This window comes from Copidosoma floridanum, unplaced genomic scaffold, assembly GCF_036245765.1.
Source record: "Copidosoma floridanum isolate Cflo_tuat_1 unplaced genomic scaffold, Cflo_Japanese_pri ptg000020l, whole genome shotgun sequence".
Classification (NCBI taxonomy): domain Eukaryota; kingdom Metazoa; phylum Arthropoda; class Insecta; order Hymenoptera; family Encyrtidae; genus Copidosoma; species Copidosoma floridanum.
In genome coordinates this window covers 30,058,305-30,078,420 of record NW_028321897.1, presented here as the reverse complement: position 1 = coordinate 30,078,420, position 20,116 = coordinate 30,058,305, and the positions used below count along the sequence as shown (strand labels likewise).

Sequence of the window (20,116 nt, the reverse complement as noted above, 5' to 3'; positions counted from 1 at the left end):
ATTTCGTGATTTCATCTCTTTTGCATTTTAGGGCCTTTGCGCCTAGATGTGGTAAGAGCACGGTGTAAGTGGTGTAAGTGTAAGTTATACTTACTTACATGTGGATGTGGTCATGTGGTGTGGTCCCATGTACCATGTAGGCATCATTTTTGTGAAATTGTGCTGTTTCTTTGAAGTTCCAGCAGATGGCGAATAAGATTCGAACACCACATATACTTTACTGGTTGTGTAAACAACCTTTTAAAGCCAATAAATCTAATTGACTACTGTATACACTTATACTTTTTTTTTATTATTCATCATCTATGCGATACCTGGTGCGAGGCCGTGGTAAGTGCCATAAAATGTTCACAAAAATTTACTGTAGACTGTAAGCAATTTAAACAATGGGACCACCTGCGCATGTTACACCATGGGTAAGCGTGAGAAGTAATAAAAATAACGGGAACAAGAGCAAAAAATACAGAGTAGTAACATGGTTGTCTAAAGTCAAGAATTCTTTTTGTTAATATCAAATCCTTTTTAGTAAGCAGATCATATTAATTAGAATCCGTAACTCTTTATCCGGTTAGCCGGATTCAATATCAGAACTTTTTCCCTAGATCCAGCGTTGAGTTAGGCGGAATCAATATCGGAACTTTTTCCCTAGATCGTATATATAGTGTTCAGTTTTGTACCTGAATATTTGCCGACAAACCTTTTCTAAATTTAAATTGCGTCACGTTCGTTATCCTTATATTAAAGTTGAAGTAATTTTCCGATCATACGCCTTTATCATCGCGTACATTTGCAATGCCCAAGAGACCGTTTTACCTTTACTCTTGTACCTTTATTTATCAATGTACTAGAAGTTTCTACTTTAACTTTTGTCTCTATAAATATTGCTCTGCGAGCATAGTAAGTTAGTTAGCGCGCCGCGGCGGCAGAGAAAGCTTCTCTCCGCTTGCCTTCACTTGAGCACATTTTCATAATTTAAGCACTGTAAATATATTGTATAAATTTTTATTGCACATTTGCTATACATTTATTTTTCTGCCGCAAACCACTTCCACCTCCACACGACTGAACTGGATTGGGAGCAGCATAAAATCCCTTCCCTCGTGAACATATAGCTATACGATCTAGGGAGAACGTTCCGTCGAGTAGACAGCACAGCAGTGAAAGGGCATTGCCAAAGACATACGCGGAAATTCAAAATTGAAATATTGATAACATAAGTACCTATCACCAGGGATGTTAATCAGACCGGACGTCTGACCGACTTGTGGGTGTCAGACGTCTACCGTGTCTCTTAAAGTCTATGGTCAGCTGCCGTTGCAAAAAAATGATGTTTTGTATTAAAAACATGTATTTGGCATGAAAAAAGTGCAAGAAGGGACCTTTTGCAAGTGAGGTGAGTCAAGTATATGCGTTGACACTGAATTCTAGTTATTTTTATAAGTTTAGATGAGTAGTGTACTGTAAGGTATAGGTTAACTTCTGACTCATATGGGATGGTGCTTAAATATAAAGATTGTAGCCAAATTTGTTTAATTACTCATTCTTAACGAACTGTATCAGTGTTTTGAGTGGATTAAGTGTATCTTATATGTTACCAATAAAACTGGTTTTGTTAACATTAACTTATAGGTATACTGACATGTAAATAATTATATGTTTTCTCCAGTAAGTGCATTTGCTACTTTCTTAAAATCACCTGCCAAAGTTATTCAAAAAGTAAAGTAAAAACTGTTACATTATTCTAAGGTGTATGAATATTCACTTATTAAATCAATCTGGCTTAAAGCAATGCATTGGGGGGGGGGGGGATACTTTCAGCTTGAAATTACTAGCAGCTTTGTATGATGAGCAAGAACTGTATTAAAACCAAATATTCAGTTTTATCCAGTGTCTCATGAATCCATTGTGGATATTATCAGTTATTCTAGGAGTTTGTGGTAATAGTTTTGAATTTCAATGGAAAAATATGCAATCGTTTACTCGTCAAAAAAAGTTGCACAATACTTTTTCCACCTGTCAGTGCATTTGGATCAGCTGCGATGGATTCTGGTGTTGTGGATGGATTGCTATGATCAACTCTGTATTGTTATTACTGTGATGAAATATTTTAGAACACCTTTTGTCCGTTGATGTAAGTGCTTTCATGACGACAGTGTCTCTATATTGCTCTGATTTTAGAAGCTTCCTACGATAAAAATTCCACCCACAAATTATCAAGTAAGTTAATCATGCTGTGGACTAACATCCAGAAAATAAAAATTAAACGGAATCGCACGACTTATTCAAAATGTTGGAGACAAGTCAATCACACCATCAAGCTCCATCTAAGCTACTCTGATTGCTCTGACAGGCAAAGAGAAAACTGTTAATCTCATTGGAATTAAAGGTATTAGGTGCAACAGCTTTTAACTGTGAATAGCAAGATCCTTGAATTATAAATAAAATGTGCCACAATATTTTGCACCTACAGTAACAGTTACAGTTCCAGCACACCTCGTTTCTCCATCTTACAATGCTCATATTGATAGTTTTCTCAGGTACAATTTGCATTGGTTATTGATATCAAAGCATTTTTATTGCAAGTAACATGTACGTTTGTTACGCACTCATGCTGTATGCCATTATTTAAAAGAGCTGATTGTTTGTGTGAATTTTTTACATTAAAATCCAAGTTGATTTCCTCTTTGTTTTAAGTACATTACCATGCTGATTTAGGGCTTAATCGCTTTCTAACTTAGTATAAAATCAACTTTTGTTCAGAGCAGATTAAATGCTGACTGTAGATAAAGAATAACGAAATTACTTAACATATCCCTAAATAATTTTGCTTATCAACTATTAATTTCAATATTCTATATTGAGATCATTTCGTTTCAGAAAAATGGATACACCCCACAGGAAACAACCTTATCATGACAGTTGGGAAGGATTTAATAAAATCAGAAATGCCTCTGGCAGAATTATTGAAGGTGAATGCCAAAAATGTAAAAAGAGGATGAAAAAAACGAGTAAAGCAGGATTGACAACTCACAGGTAAAGATGATTTACACATATTAAATTTACATCTAATAGAATGTATTATACCAAACCCAATGTTTACTTTAAGGAAAAATTGCTATTCAGGATTAGATAATACTAGTTCAAATACCGTGTTTTGTTCACCCTCTGCCGATCATGATGGTTCTGGTTTTCAGAGGCGCTCGCCTGAGTGTACTGTTTTTCGTAGAAGTTCAGAATCTAATCTGCACGCTGTGCAAAGTCTAAGCATTGACAGTCTATCATTAAATACGACTGAATCAATTCTTGATGTAAGATTTTTTTGTATTTATAATTACCATGTCGAATAGCTAAGTTTTAATCATAATCTGAAACGTTATCTTCTTAAGGGAATTAGTAATATGATACTTGAAAATTTTCGACAAGTGATTATCCTAATAGATTATGAATTTTATTTAATTATCGTAAAAGTGTTTGCTTCACTTGTATTTGTTTTTTTGTTTACTACATCCCTATAAAGTATTTCCACAATCTTTCTCTAATTTCATATAAAAAAATAAGGTGTATCTTTTAGATAAAATATTTAATGCTGTATCTGAGTGTATAATATATATATATATATATATATATATATATATATATATATATGTGTGTATTAACTACACTTTTCATTGTTCTTTCAGGTGTCAGTGAAATGTAATAATTCACAGGCAAAAACTCCTCCAAATTTTTTGCAAAAAGACATATCGCTTCTAGAATACGCTTTAACAAACGAAATACCTTTCTCTGCATTGCAAAATTTCTTTTTTAAAAAAATGTTATGTCAGTTTGATAAAAATTATGAAATACCTTCTTCGGCAGAATTTGCTGATAGAGTACTCAAGATGGCCCATAATAAAATCGTAGGAAATAAGAGCAAGACGAAAATAGTTACTGCCATTTGCGTTTCAACATACACGAATGAAAATGCAACGTACTTCATAAGTTTTATGGTAAGACATAATACCTACTTTTACATTGATACTGAGATGTACGATCTCAGCCATGATATTTCAAGTAAGTTGACGCAGTTTATAAGTGACTCAGTGCAAAACAGTAATTCTATTTATAACACATGTGTGCGTTATGTAATTTTGCAAACTGGACATATGGTAAATAATGTAAATGCTTTACTTTCAAAGGATGAGTCTGTACACATCATTCCTTGCTATTCTATTTTGATTTCCAAAATTGTTAGCAACATTAAAATTGATATTGTTGGATCGACAATATTAAAACAAAGTTTGCTTTCAATTGTGGATAAAAGTAACACAGATAACTTATTAAGCGATGCTATTGAAAGCATTTTTCGACTCAAAAGAGACATTCTGAACTGTTGTTGGGACGTTGAAAATTTACTGTCGAAACTGTTTCATCCAATTGCGTTGGCATCCAATTTTTTTCATCCCTCATACAGAGGCTCAAAATTCATTAATACAGATAGTTACGAACAATCTCTTTTCGATTTTATCTACGAAGCTCTACCCTTTACACAGGAGATCGATTCTTTCACAGCTCTGAGTAATTACAGAGAAGGAAAAGAGCCATTTGAAAAACTGTTGCAAGCAGAATCATATGATAAATATCGATTTTGGTTTGTTGCCAAAACAAAAAGCAAGGAAGTACAGCTGCTTAGTAAATTTGCCATTGACTTACTTAACATTCCATCTTGTGTTAGACGGTTTGACATTAAAATAATTGAACAAATTTACAGATGTCATCAAAACCAATGTAAAATGAGTACAACTATTGTAGCTTATTTATTACTAAACACGGAAAATTACACGATATAATTCTGTTTACGTATGCGTTTACTCTGCAACTAGAACCTAGTCGTTTTTTAACAGAGGCTCTCCATCACTCCATAGCACTTAATTTAAATGTGTTAGTATGAATGTTTATTTCATGATATCACGAGAACACATATAACTTAAGATAATACTGCTAAAACTTAAAGTTATACAATTCTTATTCAATTTTGTTAAAAAATTATTGAGATACTAATTCGAAAGAAGTTTTATTTCTTTCCTCTAAAAATTCCTTGGGAGTCCCTAACAACATATTTGCGAATACCTTATCTACAGGTTTCTCAAGAAACTCAATGTTTCTCGTCAACAAGAGTATTTGTAGTAATTTTCTGTAAACGATATAATTTTCTGAGAGATCTGTTGAGAAATGTACAAATTTTCTGTAGGTGGCTTAGGTGACTCAACGAATTTGTTTGGGGAAGTGAATCGGACAAAAAACTTAAAAAATAAATGTAAAGTGTTGGAAAGCCTTCTTAAGCTGATTTAACACTGCGCTATTGAAATAATCAATACAAGAAATAAAAAATTATAGTGATTCAATAGTCTTTTAAACTTAAGACTTAGGTTAACATTTGCTCGTATCAATTTAGTATATTTTTTTTACGTCTGGTCATATTTAATATAATTATTTTATATTATTTTAGTACCTACCTTACTTCATTTATCATAAGGTTTGCAAGATTTTAACAATTATTAAACATTCACAGAAATTTTTTAAAGAATGTGAAACATTTTTTTTACCCAAGTAATATTTACGATTTTACAGATTTTCTATGAATGACAGTTTCAAAAAGTCTTGCAAAATTATCAAGCGACTTCCTAATGTCCGTTGAAATTTTGAAGTGCGCAAATTTTTCAAATTTTGAATTGATCAAAGTATTACAAAGTAGAACCAAAGTGTACTTATATGTTAAAAATGTACTGTAAGTGTTGATAAATATAATATATTCTACGATATTTTTCAAAGTTTGTTACTTAGTAATGTTAACATGATTACAAACATTCCATAGATTAGCATAACGAAATCATCGTTATTGTTTTTGATACTGTAATAAGAATTACTTTTATATCGACAATCATAATAAAAATTGATAATTGTTTATTGCCATAGAATAAGGACTTTATTGTAATTCAAAGTTTTCTACATCAATGTCATGTTATTTCATTATATATTATAAGTATTGTTCTCTTCAATAAAAAAAAATTTAAGAATACATATCTTCTTTCTTTTATAAAAAAAATCCAACGTATCAAATAGGACAGCATTATCGTAAGAGAACGAGGGAGGGAGAGGTTATGTTAAGAGCTGTTTTGCCGTTGCAAACTTTTCTCTTCTTTAACGTCATGAAATTCGTTAAAATTTCATAGATTGACTTAAAGTTTAACGTAGAAGAGCGCTTGACTCTTAAATTTGGGTACACAAATTTACATATAAAGTTTCACTGTCAAACATAACCTCTTCCTCCCACGTCCTCTTATGTAATGCTGAAAATTAGCATCCAGTGTGAACTTAGTGTAATGTTTAATACATTAATGAGTTTCTTGGTTAAGTTGATATCAGCATCCAGTAAGATACTTTCTACCATTGGGATCGCTAGAGATCACGTAGTCTCTCCATAAGGCCTGTGTTATTTTTGTCTATGTCGTCACAAAATATAGTACACAAACGTACTTACTTTTTTTTCTGTTAACTCGAGGAGATTAATACAGGCGAGACCACGTGACCTTCGACAAGCCCAATAAATATACTGAAAAAAAATTACAAAATGTAATTACAAAGTTTAAAGAATAAATAAATAAAAACTCATTTCTTTTCAATCGGTATCCCAATTGGCGCCCTAGACGGATAGTACTTTGTGTAGGGCTACAAAACTTATTAATACTCATTGTAGAAAAAACCGAAGGCACTTGGATTGGAACTCGAATCTCAAATTGCTTATATTGCAAGCTGGACGTAGTACAGAGACCTTCATTGTAAGACATTAATGTATCGAAAGAATCTCGTAAAATTTCTTCGAAGTATGTAATGAAAGCATATGTATTTTTGAAATAAGAAATTGCAAGGAATAAATTATATTTTTGCACTGAATAAATGCTAAATTAAACATCAACAATTTACTGTCATAAAATTATGTAATGTTAGATATGTAGCTACTAATTCATGTACTATTTCAATTACAATAAATAATTATTCAATTTTAAAACTTATCAGTAATGCCGTACATAGTGTATTTTAGCGTATTTATATAACTATTCTAAAATTAGTAACAAATGTAATATAAAAAAGATACTAATTTTTCGGACGTAAATAAATGTTTGTTGTGTTTAACATGACAAATTATACAAACTCAATAAATACATTATTTTTTAGTATTCCACAATAAATTTTGGTGACGCAAGTAAATATTTGTTTCGATGGATTTCTTATACGTTCAAAGAAACACTTAATGGTATGTTTAAAAAAAGTTTATTCGAAACTAGTGAAACAAATTTTTATACAAAAAATATTTATTTAATACAAGTGTCCGAGTTCTATTTACATAATACATAATGTTATTAAAAACGTTTTATATTGGTTTGGTATGTAAAATATGTATTTTGTCAATAGTGACAGCCAATAAAAAAAAAATTAGTATTTCAGAAAAGCCGTATTTGACGCAAGTGAATAATGATACAATTAAATTTCGTATTACTTTTAGCATAGACCTAATACCAAAAAAAATTTATTTACAACTCTTAAAATAAGTGAATGTTATGTACAGTAAATACGTTATCAATTGAAGTGATCTTCTAATGTAACATCCACGAAAATACGAAATATTTTTGAGATTTACGTAAATGAGTGGTTTTTCTCAGAAAAAAAAATTATTAACGAAGTAAATTATTTGTATGCATTGAAAAAAAATATTAATTGCATCGAACAAAAATTGACTAACATGAATAAAAAAAAATTTTTTTTAGATAAAACAATTTTCTAATCAAATAAAAAAAAAAAAATTATGTCGGAAATAGCATAGTAAGTTTGATATTATTTTTATACATACAGATTTTTCTTAACCAATGTAAATTTTAATTACACATTTTTAAGTAAGTTTTCTTAGATTTTAAATGTTGGACTTCATTTTAAAATGATACTTTAAATAAAATAATAATCCTATTTCCGCGCGATACTTCAGAGCGCCCCTCACAAACATTAATCTTGTCGATTTAAAACTACGAAGCGTACTAATGAAAATACATAGCGAGGTATTCACGATCATCGAGTTTTCAATATTGGAAGTAACGCATGGTTATAAAAATAGTTAATAGTTTATAGCTATATCCTTATTTTTTTACGAACATAAATTTGTTACTTATAAGTTTCGATATATTTAATACCAATATAATAATAATGATAATAATAATAATAGTAATAATCATAAATTAATATTCGCATATTATTTCTCCATATACCTCGCTGTTTTTTATCAATATACATATTAGTTCAATAATTGACCACATGAATGTTAGCAGAAGGATGTTTCAGGTGTCGGTTGTGGATTAAGTAAATATTTAGTTAATGCAAATTGTCTAAAAAGTCAAATTTAGGTCTTCATGATTCATATCAATTAATTCAAAATCAATGTGTTTATTTGAACTAACAAAATTTCGTTATTATTAACAGTTAACGAAAAGGACTCAGACTACTATGACGCAAGGTGTAATAAATATCTATTAGTTTCCCAGATTTATCAAGTGTTAACCGATTACGATATGAGTTATGAACATAAGTCCATTGAGAAAACAGACCTTCTAATTGAGCCGTTGAAGCAGGAATGAGCAAACTTTTTATTGCATCATTTGCGAGATTAGGATAATATGCGTTACTGAGCTTCCAAAAAGTAATTGGATTTTTGCACTTTGTTAAAAGTTTTTCTACAGATTTGTGCCTGTCATTCATAAAAGAATTTAGTTCTTCTAAAGATTCAGAACTAAAATTTTCAGCGAAAAAGTCACAACCAATTTTGTACTGATCGTCGTTTAGACGTTTTCCCAAATAACATGGGTGTAAGATATTAGCTGCATATCCAACGGGTTTTATAGCTTTCTTAATTCTTGCGTTCAAAAGATTACTATCATAAATTTCGGTGGCTAATAAGGTTACCCACATTTCAGTAGCATCGGCGATACTTAATGTAGGCTCTTGACATTTATTAATTAGTTTGCATACTGGTTCAAGAATTTCAATCGAGTGAATTAATTTTTCCTCAAAATTTGCATCATGAATAGTATTCATAATAATGTCACTTAAAAGTACATCTTCTGCCATAGAGATTCGCTTTAGTAAATATAAATTTTTTAAAATACTTTGACAAGAATCTCGAAAAAAACAAAATCTTGTGTCTGGATAATGACGCAATTTGGTACCTCCTTGATTAATCAATAGTGACTCAAGTTTTGGTTCTTTGAACTTTACGACGACTTCACGTACGATGTCTGCAAAATCTGATTCAATCAAGGTTTTTAAAAATAGGTTTCCGCTGTGGCTTGAGCATGTTGCTTGCCACAAAGGAGAACCACTATGAGATATTGCTGAACGTCCACCACAAACAATTTTACTGTCATTATCCGTCACAATCCCATACACTTCTGTTTCGTACTCTTCTTTCGCAAATTCAATGACTTCATTGATTTTATTCGTTAAAGTATCGCCATATTCTGTCTCTAAAGATACATCAGAAAAAGTTAGAAAAGTTTGTCGAGTATTCTCGTTGCGTAAAGTGAAAACAAGGAACTTTCTATTGATGGACTTGTTACGCCATCCATCAACCAAGAGTACCGAAGGGGTTCCCCTAAGAACCTTTTTTCTCTCCTCAATGATTTCATGATGTAAATCGTTTACCAAGGAAGATGCTAATGTTTGCCTACATGGTGGATGGTATTTACAAGAGGTGTTTGTCAAAGCTGTTACAAATTCGTGAAAATGCAAGTTTTCTACTACTTTAAAAGGAATGTTGCATGCCAGGAAAAATTTGGCCAAAAATTTGTTGATGTGTTTGGTAGATGATGGAGTTGACATTTGGCTATCTGCTTCGATTTCCATCTAAAACAACATAACAAACGTAACTTTGAAATAGATGTTGTAGTAAAATTCCTAAAGTTAAAATTGTACATACGTGCATTACATTTTAATATTCTTCATGTTATTATTTGGCGATTTTTATTTGACATTATTTTTAAATAATAGTAACTTTGTTTATGATACCGATGAAAAACATTTTTTTTACAGCTACTGCAAACCTTTTATGTTTAATAAATGTACTTTATGAATCTGGTGATAGGACATTCTCTATTTCCCAATAATTTCAATAATTCCTTATGGCCAGTGCTTGTAACTCGTGCCATGTGCGTACACTCGTGCCATGCACTCGTTTCTAACTCCTGCGGCCATAGGGGTACATGTCCCAATTATGGACCCTGTCCCCATATTGGCCCGAAAAAAAAATCAATTATAATTAAAACAAATCATTTATTAAAAAAAATAATTATAATCCCAGTAATTGGTCTCCAAAATTATCATGATAATATTATATAGAAGCATTCAAACAATAATAAATCAATTGAATGCCACATTACAGAGTGACACTTACATTTTTGACTATGACTCTGAAGTTCGCAACGTTGCATGAAACAAAAATTAAAAAAAAAATTTTTGTATTTTTTTTTTAATTAAAACGCTTTAAAAGCTTCGAAAACTTCTAAGAAAGGCTCCCACAAACTTTTAAATCATAAAGGCCGATTACGGTTGAAATTTGAGTTTTCCTTAGGGAAGCGCGTCGGCAACAATATTTCAAGTATTGTAACATTTTGATGATGGGAAAAAAAAAATTACTCTGAGGGACAATGTTTTATCACGTTATCGATGATTTACTATCGATTGCACATGGTCCTAATTGTAACTTTTTTTGGGTGAAAAAATAAATTTGTTGACAAGTACTGTTATAATTCATTAATTTTATTAATGTTCAGTGACTATATATTGTATTTCAAACCAGCTTGTTAGAAAAAATTTTGATTCATCATTAATATACTTATTTACTTATTGATTTATTTAATCGTAAATAATAGAAAAAATAAAATAATACTGATGAAAACGGACTCACATTATTTCATTTTATTTTTTTAATATGCGCATGCGCTACATTACTTTTCTCTAAATTTTCTTAAAATCTTATCGTTTTACATGTACTTTTCACAATTCTAAAAAAGTACTTATAAAGAATGGTACAAATATAATTTGTATATGTAGTGGTTGGTTATTTACTTTTAGAGTTATAGTCGTTTTAGTGATAAATCCCATCAGACTGCTTGTTAAATTGGTGAGTTTTCAGTAGCGATTTTCTGAAAAGTTAAGTGGTTGACCCTGATAATTTTTTTATCGCAAATTAATAAGGCACACTTTATCTACATAATTTCAAAGTTGCAGAGATTTTTATCATTTCAGTAAAAATCACTCAAGCCACTTAAAAAATAATAACAGAGCCAAAGATAAAAATAAAGTCGAATAATGTATAAGTCTATTTCCATTAGTATTATTATAATGCATTCTATTGTTTACGAAAATAAAAATTTTTTAAACGAGCTGGTTTGAAATATAACATAAAGTCAATTATTATTAATAAAATTAATGAATTCTAACAGTACTTGTCAACAAATTTTTTTTTTCATCCGAAAAAGTCTCGTTTGAGACCATGTGCAATCGATAGTGAATCAGCGATAATGTGATGAAACGTTGTCCCACAGAGAAATATTTTTTTTTCATTATATAAATGTTACGAGACTTGTAATATTTTAGCAGACGCGCGCTCCGGAGCCATCGGAGGGATAGGATCGCGCGCGCGCGTGGCGGGGGAACTACTGCTTCTGGCCGTCCGCTACTGTATATATATATTTATATTCTCTGTTTCTTGAAATTTTGCATAAACTTTTACACGGCCGTTTTACTCGACATTTTACGAGATTTTACGTCGAACAAAATCGAGTAAACAATTTTTTTTCAACGTATGTATTGCTCCTCTAAGGACCTCCGATCGGAACAAAGTTCCATTCGTTTTTTTGTAGACGTTGGCTGCATACAGTTATAATGTATTGTGAGGGTCTAATTCACATAGTAAGTAATTATTTGCTTATCACCAATTTGAGTTCAAGATGCTACCCCTGAAACACTAGCTACCCAGTTTGCTAGAATATAAATACGCTAGGTGGATAAAATAAGCGCCTATAACGCGACTATACAAAACACTTATATGCATACCGAAACAAACAACGATTGCGAATCACGGCGAAATGTGCAAGTCATTCGAGCCACCTAATCAAAGTCGCCAACGCCGCTGCTACTCTGGAGGGTATAAAAGGCCCATGCAAGCTCATGTTAATCACTTTTTGCCATCAGCAACGAGTCCGGCGCTTTGACTAGGGAGCTCTCGTAAAATGACTCACCCCTTCGATTTATGTGGGATATTTTAATTTTGATAATTTGTTTATATACTAATAAACAACATATATTATTTTCAGAAGGGCCTACCATCTAGTTTTTTTGTTATGAAAGACAGAAGTAGGAACGAGTACGAAAGCTACCATAGGTAACATATATGAGAATTTGGGGCTGGGGTATAATTATGTAAAATTAACCGTTTCCCGACTCCTACGTGTTATTGGCAGTCATTAACACTACTCTTAGTTGTTTTCTAACAAATTTGCTTTGTTTTAAAGTGATTGATTCGATTTTTAAATATTGTTTCCAGAACGTTCCGAAATTCAGTGTCATGGTGCAGGAAAAAAGACAAAAGAAGAGGCAGCAGCCAGGCTTGAACTGGATCAAATTTTTGTTTTTTAGCTTACCGGCAGTGCTCAAAATTTTTTCTAAGTCCAAAAAAAAATTTTAGTGGTAAAACAAAAGTCTTCGAGAAACAAGTTTGTTATTTCGTTTTCCAAGATTTATTCCTATGGTTTGGGCATAGTTTTAAAATAGGATTTTTTTTTTTTTTTTTTTTTTTCAGTGATATGAGTCAAAATAGTTAGTTTTTATGCCTTATAGTTATTTAAGAAGAATAAAACAATAAATTTTAATTCGTATAATACTAAAATATATTATTAAAATAATTGTACATAATTATCTATTATAAAAGTAACATGGAAAAATAAAAAAACTTTAAAATTCTCTACAAAATAAGTAAATTTTGCGTACATCAATGGTACTTTTTGACGATTTTTTTTTCATGCAAAATTACAGTTATTAATTTCATAATAAAATAGAATGTAGCCTGGTCTGCTGGATAAAAAGTAAATGATTATTTACAAAAATTAAACAACATATACTAGGAAAATAGTGTTATTGTCTGCCAATACACTTTAATTAGCATTATCTAACGTTATTAGCATTAACGTTTTACTCGTCCATTTTTGTCAACTGGGCCCACAATTATTGTTTTAAAGAAGTGCACAAATATTTTGTTTTTCATTTCTTAAAAGACCACTATTCTAGTTATTGCAGCACATTTAATATTAACAAATCATGATTAAAAGCTATTGTGCCGCATAAAAACATAATTTTAGGTTATCGAGCGTTAAAAAAAGTTAATAAGTCTCGTGGGACCACTTTATATTTTCCTTTAAAAATGCACTATTTTACTTGTTGCGGCGCTAATATTAAAAAAAAAACATGAAAAAAAATGAAATAAAACAAACCAGGGGGTATAAATGTATAAAACACAACTTCTTAGGTAACTAGGGGGTCTCCAGATCCATAGGAAGAACGAAGCTCTATAACAAAAGTTTGAAAAACAAATTTAAAAAAATTAGTTCAGTACTCACGATGGTTAAACTTCGTGAAAACGTCGTGCACAAATACAGTACTTTCATTACTTTCAGTACTCTAATTGTTTCATTTTTTTTTTTTTTTTTTTTTTGTTCATTTTATATTTCATTACTTTTTTATCTTTAATTTTTTTTTCAGGTTTTTTTTTTTTTTAATTTTTTTAACGAGGTAAAGACTTCCAGTAAGCGACGTCCGTTTCATCGAAATCTGTCGTTTTGAAATTCCAGCCTCCTCCCCCTCAACCTCGTGACACAAAAAACTTCTTTCTAAAAAATCACCTTAATCACGTATGGAAAAATTATGAAAGACAAAAAACGCAAAAAAATCGATTTCTATTCTTATAGAATGCAAGAAAAAGTTTGAAAATCTTTAAATGATATACAACTGTATAAACAACTACTTATTTACATTAAAAGTAATAAATAAATAATAAATAAATAATTATTATTAATGCATAGGAAAACTGCTCGGCAAAAATATACTATTCAAATTTTCGAAAAAAACATGAAACGAAATAAATTAGTGTATTTAATAAATTATTCATTAATTAATGTAATTTGTTACCAAATCAAATTAATAAGTAAACCATAAATAAAATTTTATGATAAAAATAAGTTACGAACCACAGTATAAGTATTACAAACCGAGTTTCTCGTATCGGGAGCTCTTGTAGCAGAGTGGGTGAGGGACTCGGCTAGTGTGCTTGGGGTCGGAGGTTCAAATCGAAAGGGGGAAGAATGAAGCAAATAAGCGACTTCCGTTTCATCAAAATCTGTTGTTTTAAAAATTAAAGCCTCCCGAGTACGCGACATCAAGAACTTCGTTCTAAAAAGAAATCATTGTCCATGAATATTTGGCCACAAAAGAAAAATCATTGAGATTTCTTAAGCATTAAGTTAAAAGCATGCGAGCCTTGTAGAAAACTGTTTTATTTTTTTTATTTAACTATAAAAGGTGAAAACAAACTATACTGACTGATCTCAGAAATAAAAAAAATGTTATACTTAAAACTATGCCAAATCAGTAGGGAATCTTAGGAAACAAAAAGCTAACTTGGCCCTCCAACATTTTTTTTTTAACGTTGAAACTATTTTATGGACTGTAAAAAATTATAAAAACTTACTACTTTTGTAAGGAATAAATAAAATTAATAAATAAATAGGCATTATCACTAGCGTGTAGCGTGTGAAAGCATATTTTTCGTGCAATTTTCAAAATTTCGGTCATTTTTCCGATTTAGCAGTTAAATCTATTTCCGGAAGTCAAAAAAAATAACAATGTGCTACTGTTGTAAGTAAGTACTAATCAAACTTGCTGAATACCCACTTATTATCAGTGGCGTACAGCTGGTAAAAAATATTTTTAGTGCATTTTGATAAATTTCGGTCATTTTTCCGATGTAGCGGTTGAAATTATTATTTCCGGAAGACGAAAAAAATTACATTATATTACTGTTAATACTATTAATTATTATTTCTTTAAACTTAGTCATTATCAGTGGCGTTTAGCTTGTAAAGAAATATTTTTAGTGCATTTTGGTGAATTTCGGTCATTTTTCCGACATAGCAGTTGAGATATTTATTTCCGGAAGGCGTAAAAAATAGCATCGTGTTACTGTTGTTACTACAAATAAATATTGCTGCATACCCAGTCATTATCAGTGGCGTACAGCTTGTAAAAAATTATTTTTAGTGCATTTTGGTAAGTTTCGGTCATTTTTCCAATGTAGCAGTTGGAATTATTATTTTCGAAATATGATAAATACTAGAACACATTACTGTTGAAAAAATAATAAATACAATCTCATTTCTAGTCATAATCATTGATGTGCAACTAATTATAACGGATTTCTCTTACATTGTAGTTTTTTGTTTCATTGTTATTTGTACTATTAAACGTTTTATACTAGGGTCAAAACGCGTCAACCGTGCCACCCCGCTCGCCAAAATTCAACGCAACTTAGGAAAATCAACAAGGGCTTAAATTTTTTGTATAACTATGGACTTCCAAAATACATCTGGCCCTTTCAAAAATTCAACATGGAGGATTCAATATGGCGTCGTCAATAAGTAAAAATCTCGAGTAATTGATAAAAATTTGACCATAAAAATCCAAAAATGACCAGTAATCGACTAGAAATAACCTATTTCCATATTTTCGGAGTCCCTGATAAAGAATCAAAGGTAAGATTCATAAATTCATAAGATACAAAAATAATGACTCTTTCGAATTTTTAGATAAAGATATGCTAAATTCGGCCCCTTTTCCTTAATCGATACGCCATATTGAATTCTGCAAAATGATATTCTCGAATTCGACGTAAAAATCTTACTATGCGATCCCAAAAATATATTAATTATGATTTCCAGACCCTTTTGGACTTCTTATAGATAATAATAATCAATATTACCCGATTTTTCAGAGATGTTCATTCTTTTTTGACGTCATTTTGGATATCGTATGTCTGGTATAGTAGGATGACTTTTACTTAATGATTCGTGAGTACATCAGCTTAGATATAACCAATCAAATACTGGAATATGGCCTTCATCAAATATTTACAAGAAATTTTTTTGGATTATATTCGTTTTTACCAGTTTAGACGCCATATTAAATAATACACAATGATATTTATGAATCTTACCTTTGATTCTTTATCAGGGACTCCGAAAATATGGAAATAGATTATTTCTAGTTGATTACTGGTCATTTTTAGATTTTTATGGTCAAATTTTATCAATTGCTCGAGATTTTTACTTATTGACGACGCCATATTGAATCCTCTATGTTGAATTTTTTAAAGGGCCAGATGTATTTTGGAAGTCCATAGTTATACAAAAAATTGAAGCCCTTGTTGATTTTCCTAAGTTGCGTTGAATTTTGGCGAGCGGGGTGGCACGGTTGACGCGTTTTGACCCACTTATAATCTTTGAAAACGAAATTTATTTTGTTTTAAAGAATTAGTCTATCTAGTGCATAAAATGTCTCCACGGTTCGGTTGGTTTTTTGTTTCAGTAATTGTGTTAAATTTTGTTGGGTTATTGGGTTATATGGATCATTGCTATATCGTGATCGTGTGATATTCGAGAGCTCAATTTTTGATGGTTTTTTATTGTTTATTGGATAGACAAACTCTTATTTTGATTTATATTTACTGTTGTTATTTTAATTCATGAGTTTTAAAGGCCTTAATACATTATTCACGCTTCTAAACAGCATGTTATATTTGAACCCTTATAAATCTCTAGAAGGGTACATTTTTATGATCTAAAAGTTTGTGGAAGCATTTCTTAGAAGTTTTCGAAGCTTTTAAAGTTTTTTAATTAAAAAAAAATACAAAACTTTTTTTTTTTCAATTTTCGTTGCATGCAACGTTGCGAACTTCAGAGTCATTTTTGACTGCTATTATTTTGAAAAAAAATGTAAAAAAGAAAATGTAGTGTTTCAATCGAAAAAATTAGGTATTAGTTAAATGCAAACTTGAAAAATATGATAAAACCATATGGGAGCACAAAAAAGTTTTTTTAATTGATGTTTTTAGAGGGGCCACAATAAGGGGGTCTGTAATAGGTGCAAAGGGACTATAATATAGACAAATTTTTTGTTTTAGTTATTTAATTAAGAAAAAAAAACTTTTTTGCATAAAAAAAATTCCATACTGTAGAGAAAGGCTTGAACTATCCTATATCTTAGTTAACAATGTGTAATTTTATCAAGTATTATTTAAAAAATCAAAGTGATCCTCAAACTTTTCTTAAAGTGTCCATAATTGGGACATGTAACCTATGTTGTATTTACAGAAACCATTTACAAATGTTTCAGTTAAAGTATATTCGTACTCGGTCCATATTAAATCTATCAAATCTGTTGAATGGAATTAATACTTGAAAAACTATGAATTTACGTATGCGAAAAAAATACGAATACGCTTAAAAAAAGAGTAAACATTAAGCTGTTAAACATAAAATATTTTTGAAAACATTACTATTGTAAGGACTGAGCTGACAATATATAGTATTCAAAATTTTTATTTATCATTCAGAGATTTGAAAAATTACCAATGGAGAGAAGAATTAGTAGTCACAAACAATAAAAATGCCTTAAAATAACAATGATGTACCAACCTGCTCATAGCATGGATCATTTTGAATATTGCCAGATTTTTGTAGTGAAAACGTTTCACACGACTGTCTGAAATACAATAAAAACTTTTACATTCATGATAACGTACATTATTCTCATGTACAAGAATATTATAAAATACCTGTGTACATGCAGGCCATTATCACCATAATATTTAATGACCATTTGACATCTTTCACACATTGCAGCTTCGATTTTTAAATTGTTTTCATTAAATAGCTTAACAAATCCAGTCCACTCATTGTGATGTAGTGCAGACATGATGTTGTTACAATCTTATCGAGGTCATTAATGATATATTTCGTTGAACAAATTTTACTTGTAAATAACTTTACAATCACTAAGGCTTATTCAGTTCATATAGTGCAATAATTTGCTTATGATGTTGGATGAACTGTGTAAGAAAAAAATTATAAGTATATGCATGATCAAGAGGCCCTAGAAAACATTTATTTACAAAAATTGTTAAATGTATATCAGAGAAAATCGTAAACGAGACAAATGATCTTAAATATCAAATAGGGATGGAAAAAGTTATAAACTAAATTACAGTAAGGTTGTAATGGGGAAATCAACTTGGATTTTAATGTAAAAAATTCACACAAACAATCAGCTCTTTTAAATAATGGCATACAGCATGAGTGCGTAACAAACGTACATGTTACTTGCAATAAAAATGCTTTGATATCAATAACCAATGCAAATTGTACCTGAGAAAACTATCAATATGAGCATTGTAAGATGGAGAAACGAGGTGTGCTGGAACTGTAACTGTTACTGTAGGTGCAAAATATTGTGGCACATTTTATTTATAATTCAAGGATCTTGCTATTCACAGTTAAAAGCTGTTGCACCTAATACCTTTAATTCCAATGAGATTAACAGTTTTCTCTTTGCCTGTCAGAGCAATCAGAGTAGCTTAGATGGAGCTTGATGGTGTGATTGACTTGTCTCCAACATTTTGAATAAGTCGTGCGATTCCGTTTAATTTTTATTTTCTGGATGTTAGTCCACAGCATGATTAACTTACTTGATAATTTGTGGGTGGAATTTTTATCGTAGGAAGCTTCTAAAATCAGAGCAATATAGAGACACTGTCGTCATGAAAGCACTTACATCAACGGACAAAAGGTGTTCTAAAATATTTCATCACAGTAATAACAATACAGAGTTGATCATAGCAATCCATCCACAACACCAGAATCCATCGCAGCTGATCCAAATGCACTGACAGGTGGAAAAAGTATTGTGCAACTTTTTTTGACGAGTAAACGATTGCATATTTTTCCATTAAAATTCAAAACTATTACCACAAACTCCTAGAATAACTGATAATATCCACAATGGATTCATGAGACACTGGATAAAACTGAATATTTGGTTTTAATACAGTTCTTGCTCATCATACAAAGCTGCTAGTAATTTCAAGCTGAAAGTATCCCCCCCCCCCCAATGCATTGCTTTAAGCCAGATTGATTTAATAAGTGAATATTCATACACCTTAGAATAATGTAACAGTTTTTACTTTACTTTTTGAATAACTTTGGCAGGTGATTTTAAGAAAGTAGCAAATGCACTTACTGGAGAAAACATATAATTATTTACATGTCAGTATACCTATAAGTTAATGTTAACAAAACCAGTTTTATTGGTAACATATAAGATACACTTAATCCACTCAAAACACTGATACAGTTCGTTAAGAATGAGTAATTAAACAAATTTGGCTACAATCTTTATATTTAAGCACCATCCCATATGAGTCAGAAGTTAACCTATACCTTACAGTACACTACTCATCTAAACTTATAAAAATAACTAGAATTCAGTGTCAACGCATATACTTGACTCACCTCACTTGCAAAAGGTCCCTTCTTGCACTTTTTTCATGCCAAATACATGTTTTTAATACAAAACATCATTTTTTTGCAACGGCAGCTGACCATAGACTTTAAGAGACACGGTAGACGTCTGACACCCACAAGTCGGTCAGACGTCCGGTCTGATTAACATCCCTGCCTATCACCCAATGACCCGGGGCGCTAACTGGCCACTCTGTTACACAAATAATTTTTAATAACACAAGCGCCTATCACCCAATGACCCGGGGCGCTAACTAGCCACTCTGTTAAATAAATAATTTTTAATAACACAAGCGCCTATCACCCAATGACCCGGGGCGCTAACTGGCCACTCTGTTAAATAAATAATTTTTAATAACACAAGCGCCTATCACCCAATGACCCGGGGCGCTAACTGGCCACTCTGTTAA

General features: G+C 31.0%; 2 protein-coding genes across 2 annotated transcripts; one reads left to right on the top strand and one right to left on the bottom strand.

The window, feature by feature from the left end:
• The first annotated feature begins 1,335 nt into the window (after nt 1-1,335).
• Nucleotides 1,336-4,183, top strand: LOC149374432 (uncharacterized). Its single transcript, XM_089593715.1, has 6 exons — nt 1,336-1,393; nt 2,878-3,033; nt 3,107-3,308; nt 3,681-3,758; nt 3,825-4,053; nt 4,179-4,183. The coding sequence occupies exons 2-6, from the start codon at nt 2,882-2,884 to the stop codon at nt 4,181-4,183; spliced, it is 666 nt and encodes a 221-aa protein (XP_089449841.1). The 5' UTR covers nt 1,336-1,393; nt 2,878-2,881.
• A 4,325-nt stretch (nt 4,184-8,508) lies between these two features.
• Nucleotides 8,509-18,105, bottom strand: LOC149374431 (uncharacterized). Its single transcript, XM_089593714.1, has 3 exons — nt 17,966-18,105; nt 17,826-17,892; nt 8,509-9,927 (listed from the first exon to the last, which is right to left on the bottom strand). The coding sequence occupies exons 1-3, from the start codon at nt 18,103-18,105 to the stop codon at nt 8,509-8,511; spliced, it is 1,626 nt and encodes a 541-aa protein (XP_089449840.1).
• Nucleotides 18,106-20,116: the final 2,011 nt, after the last annotated feature.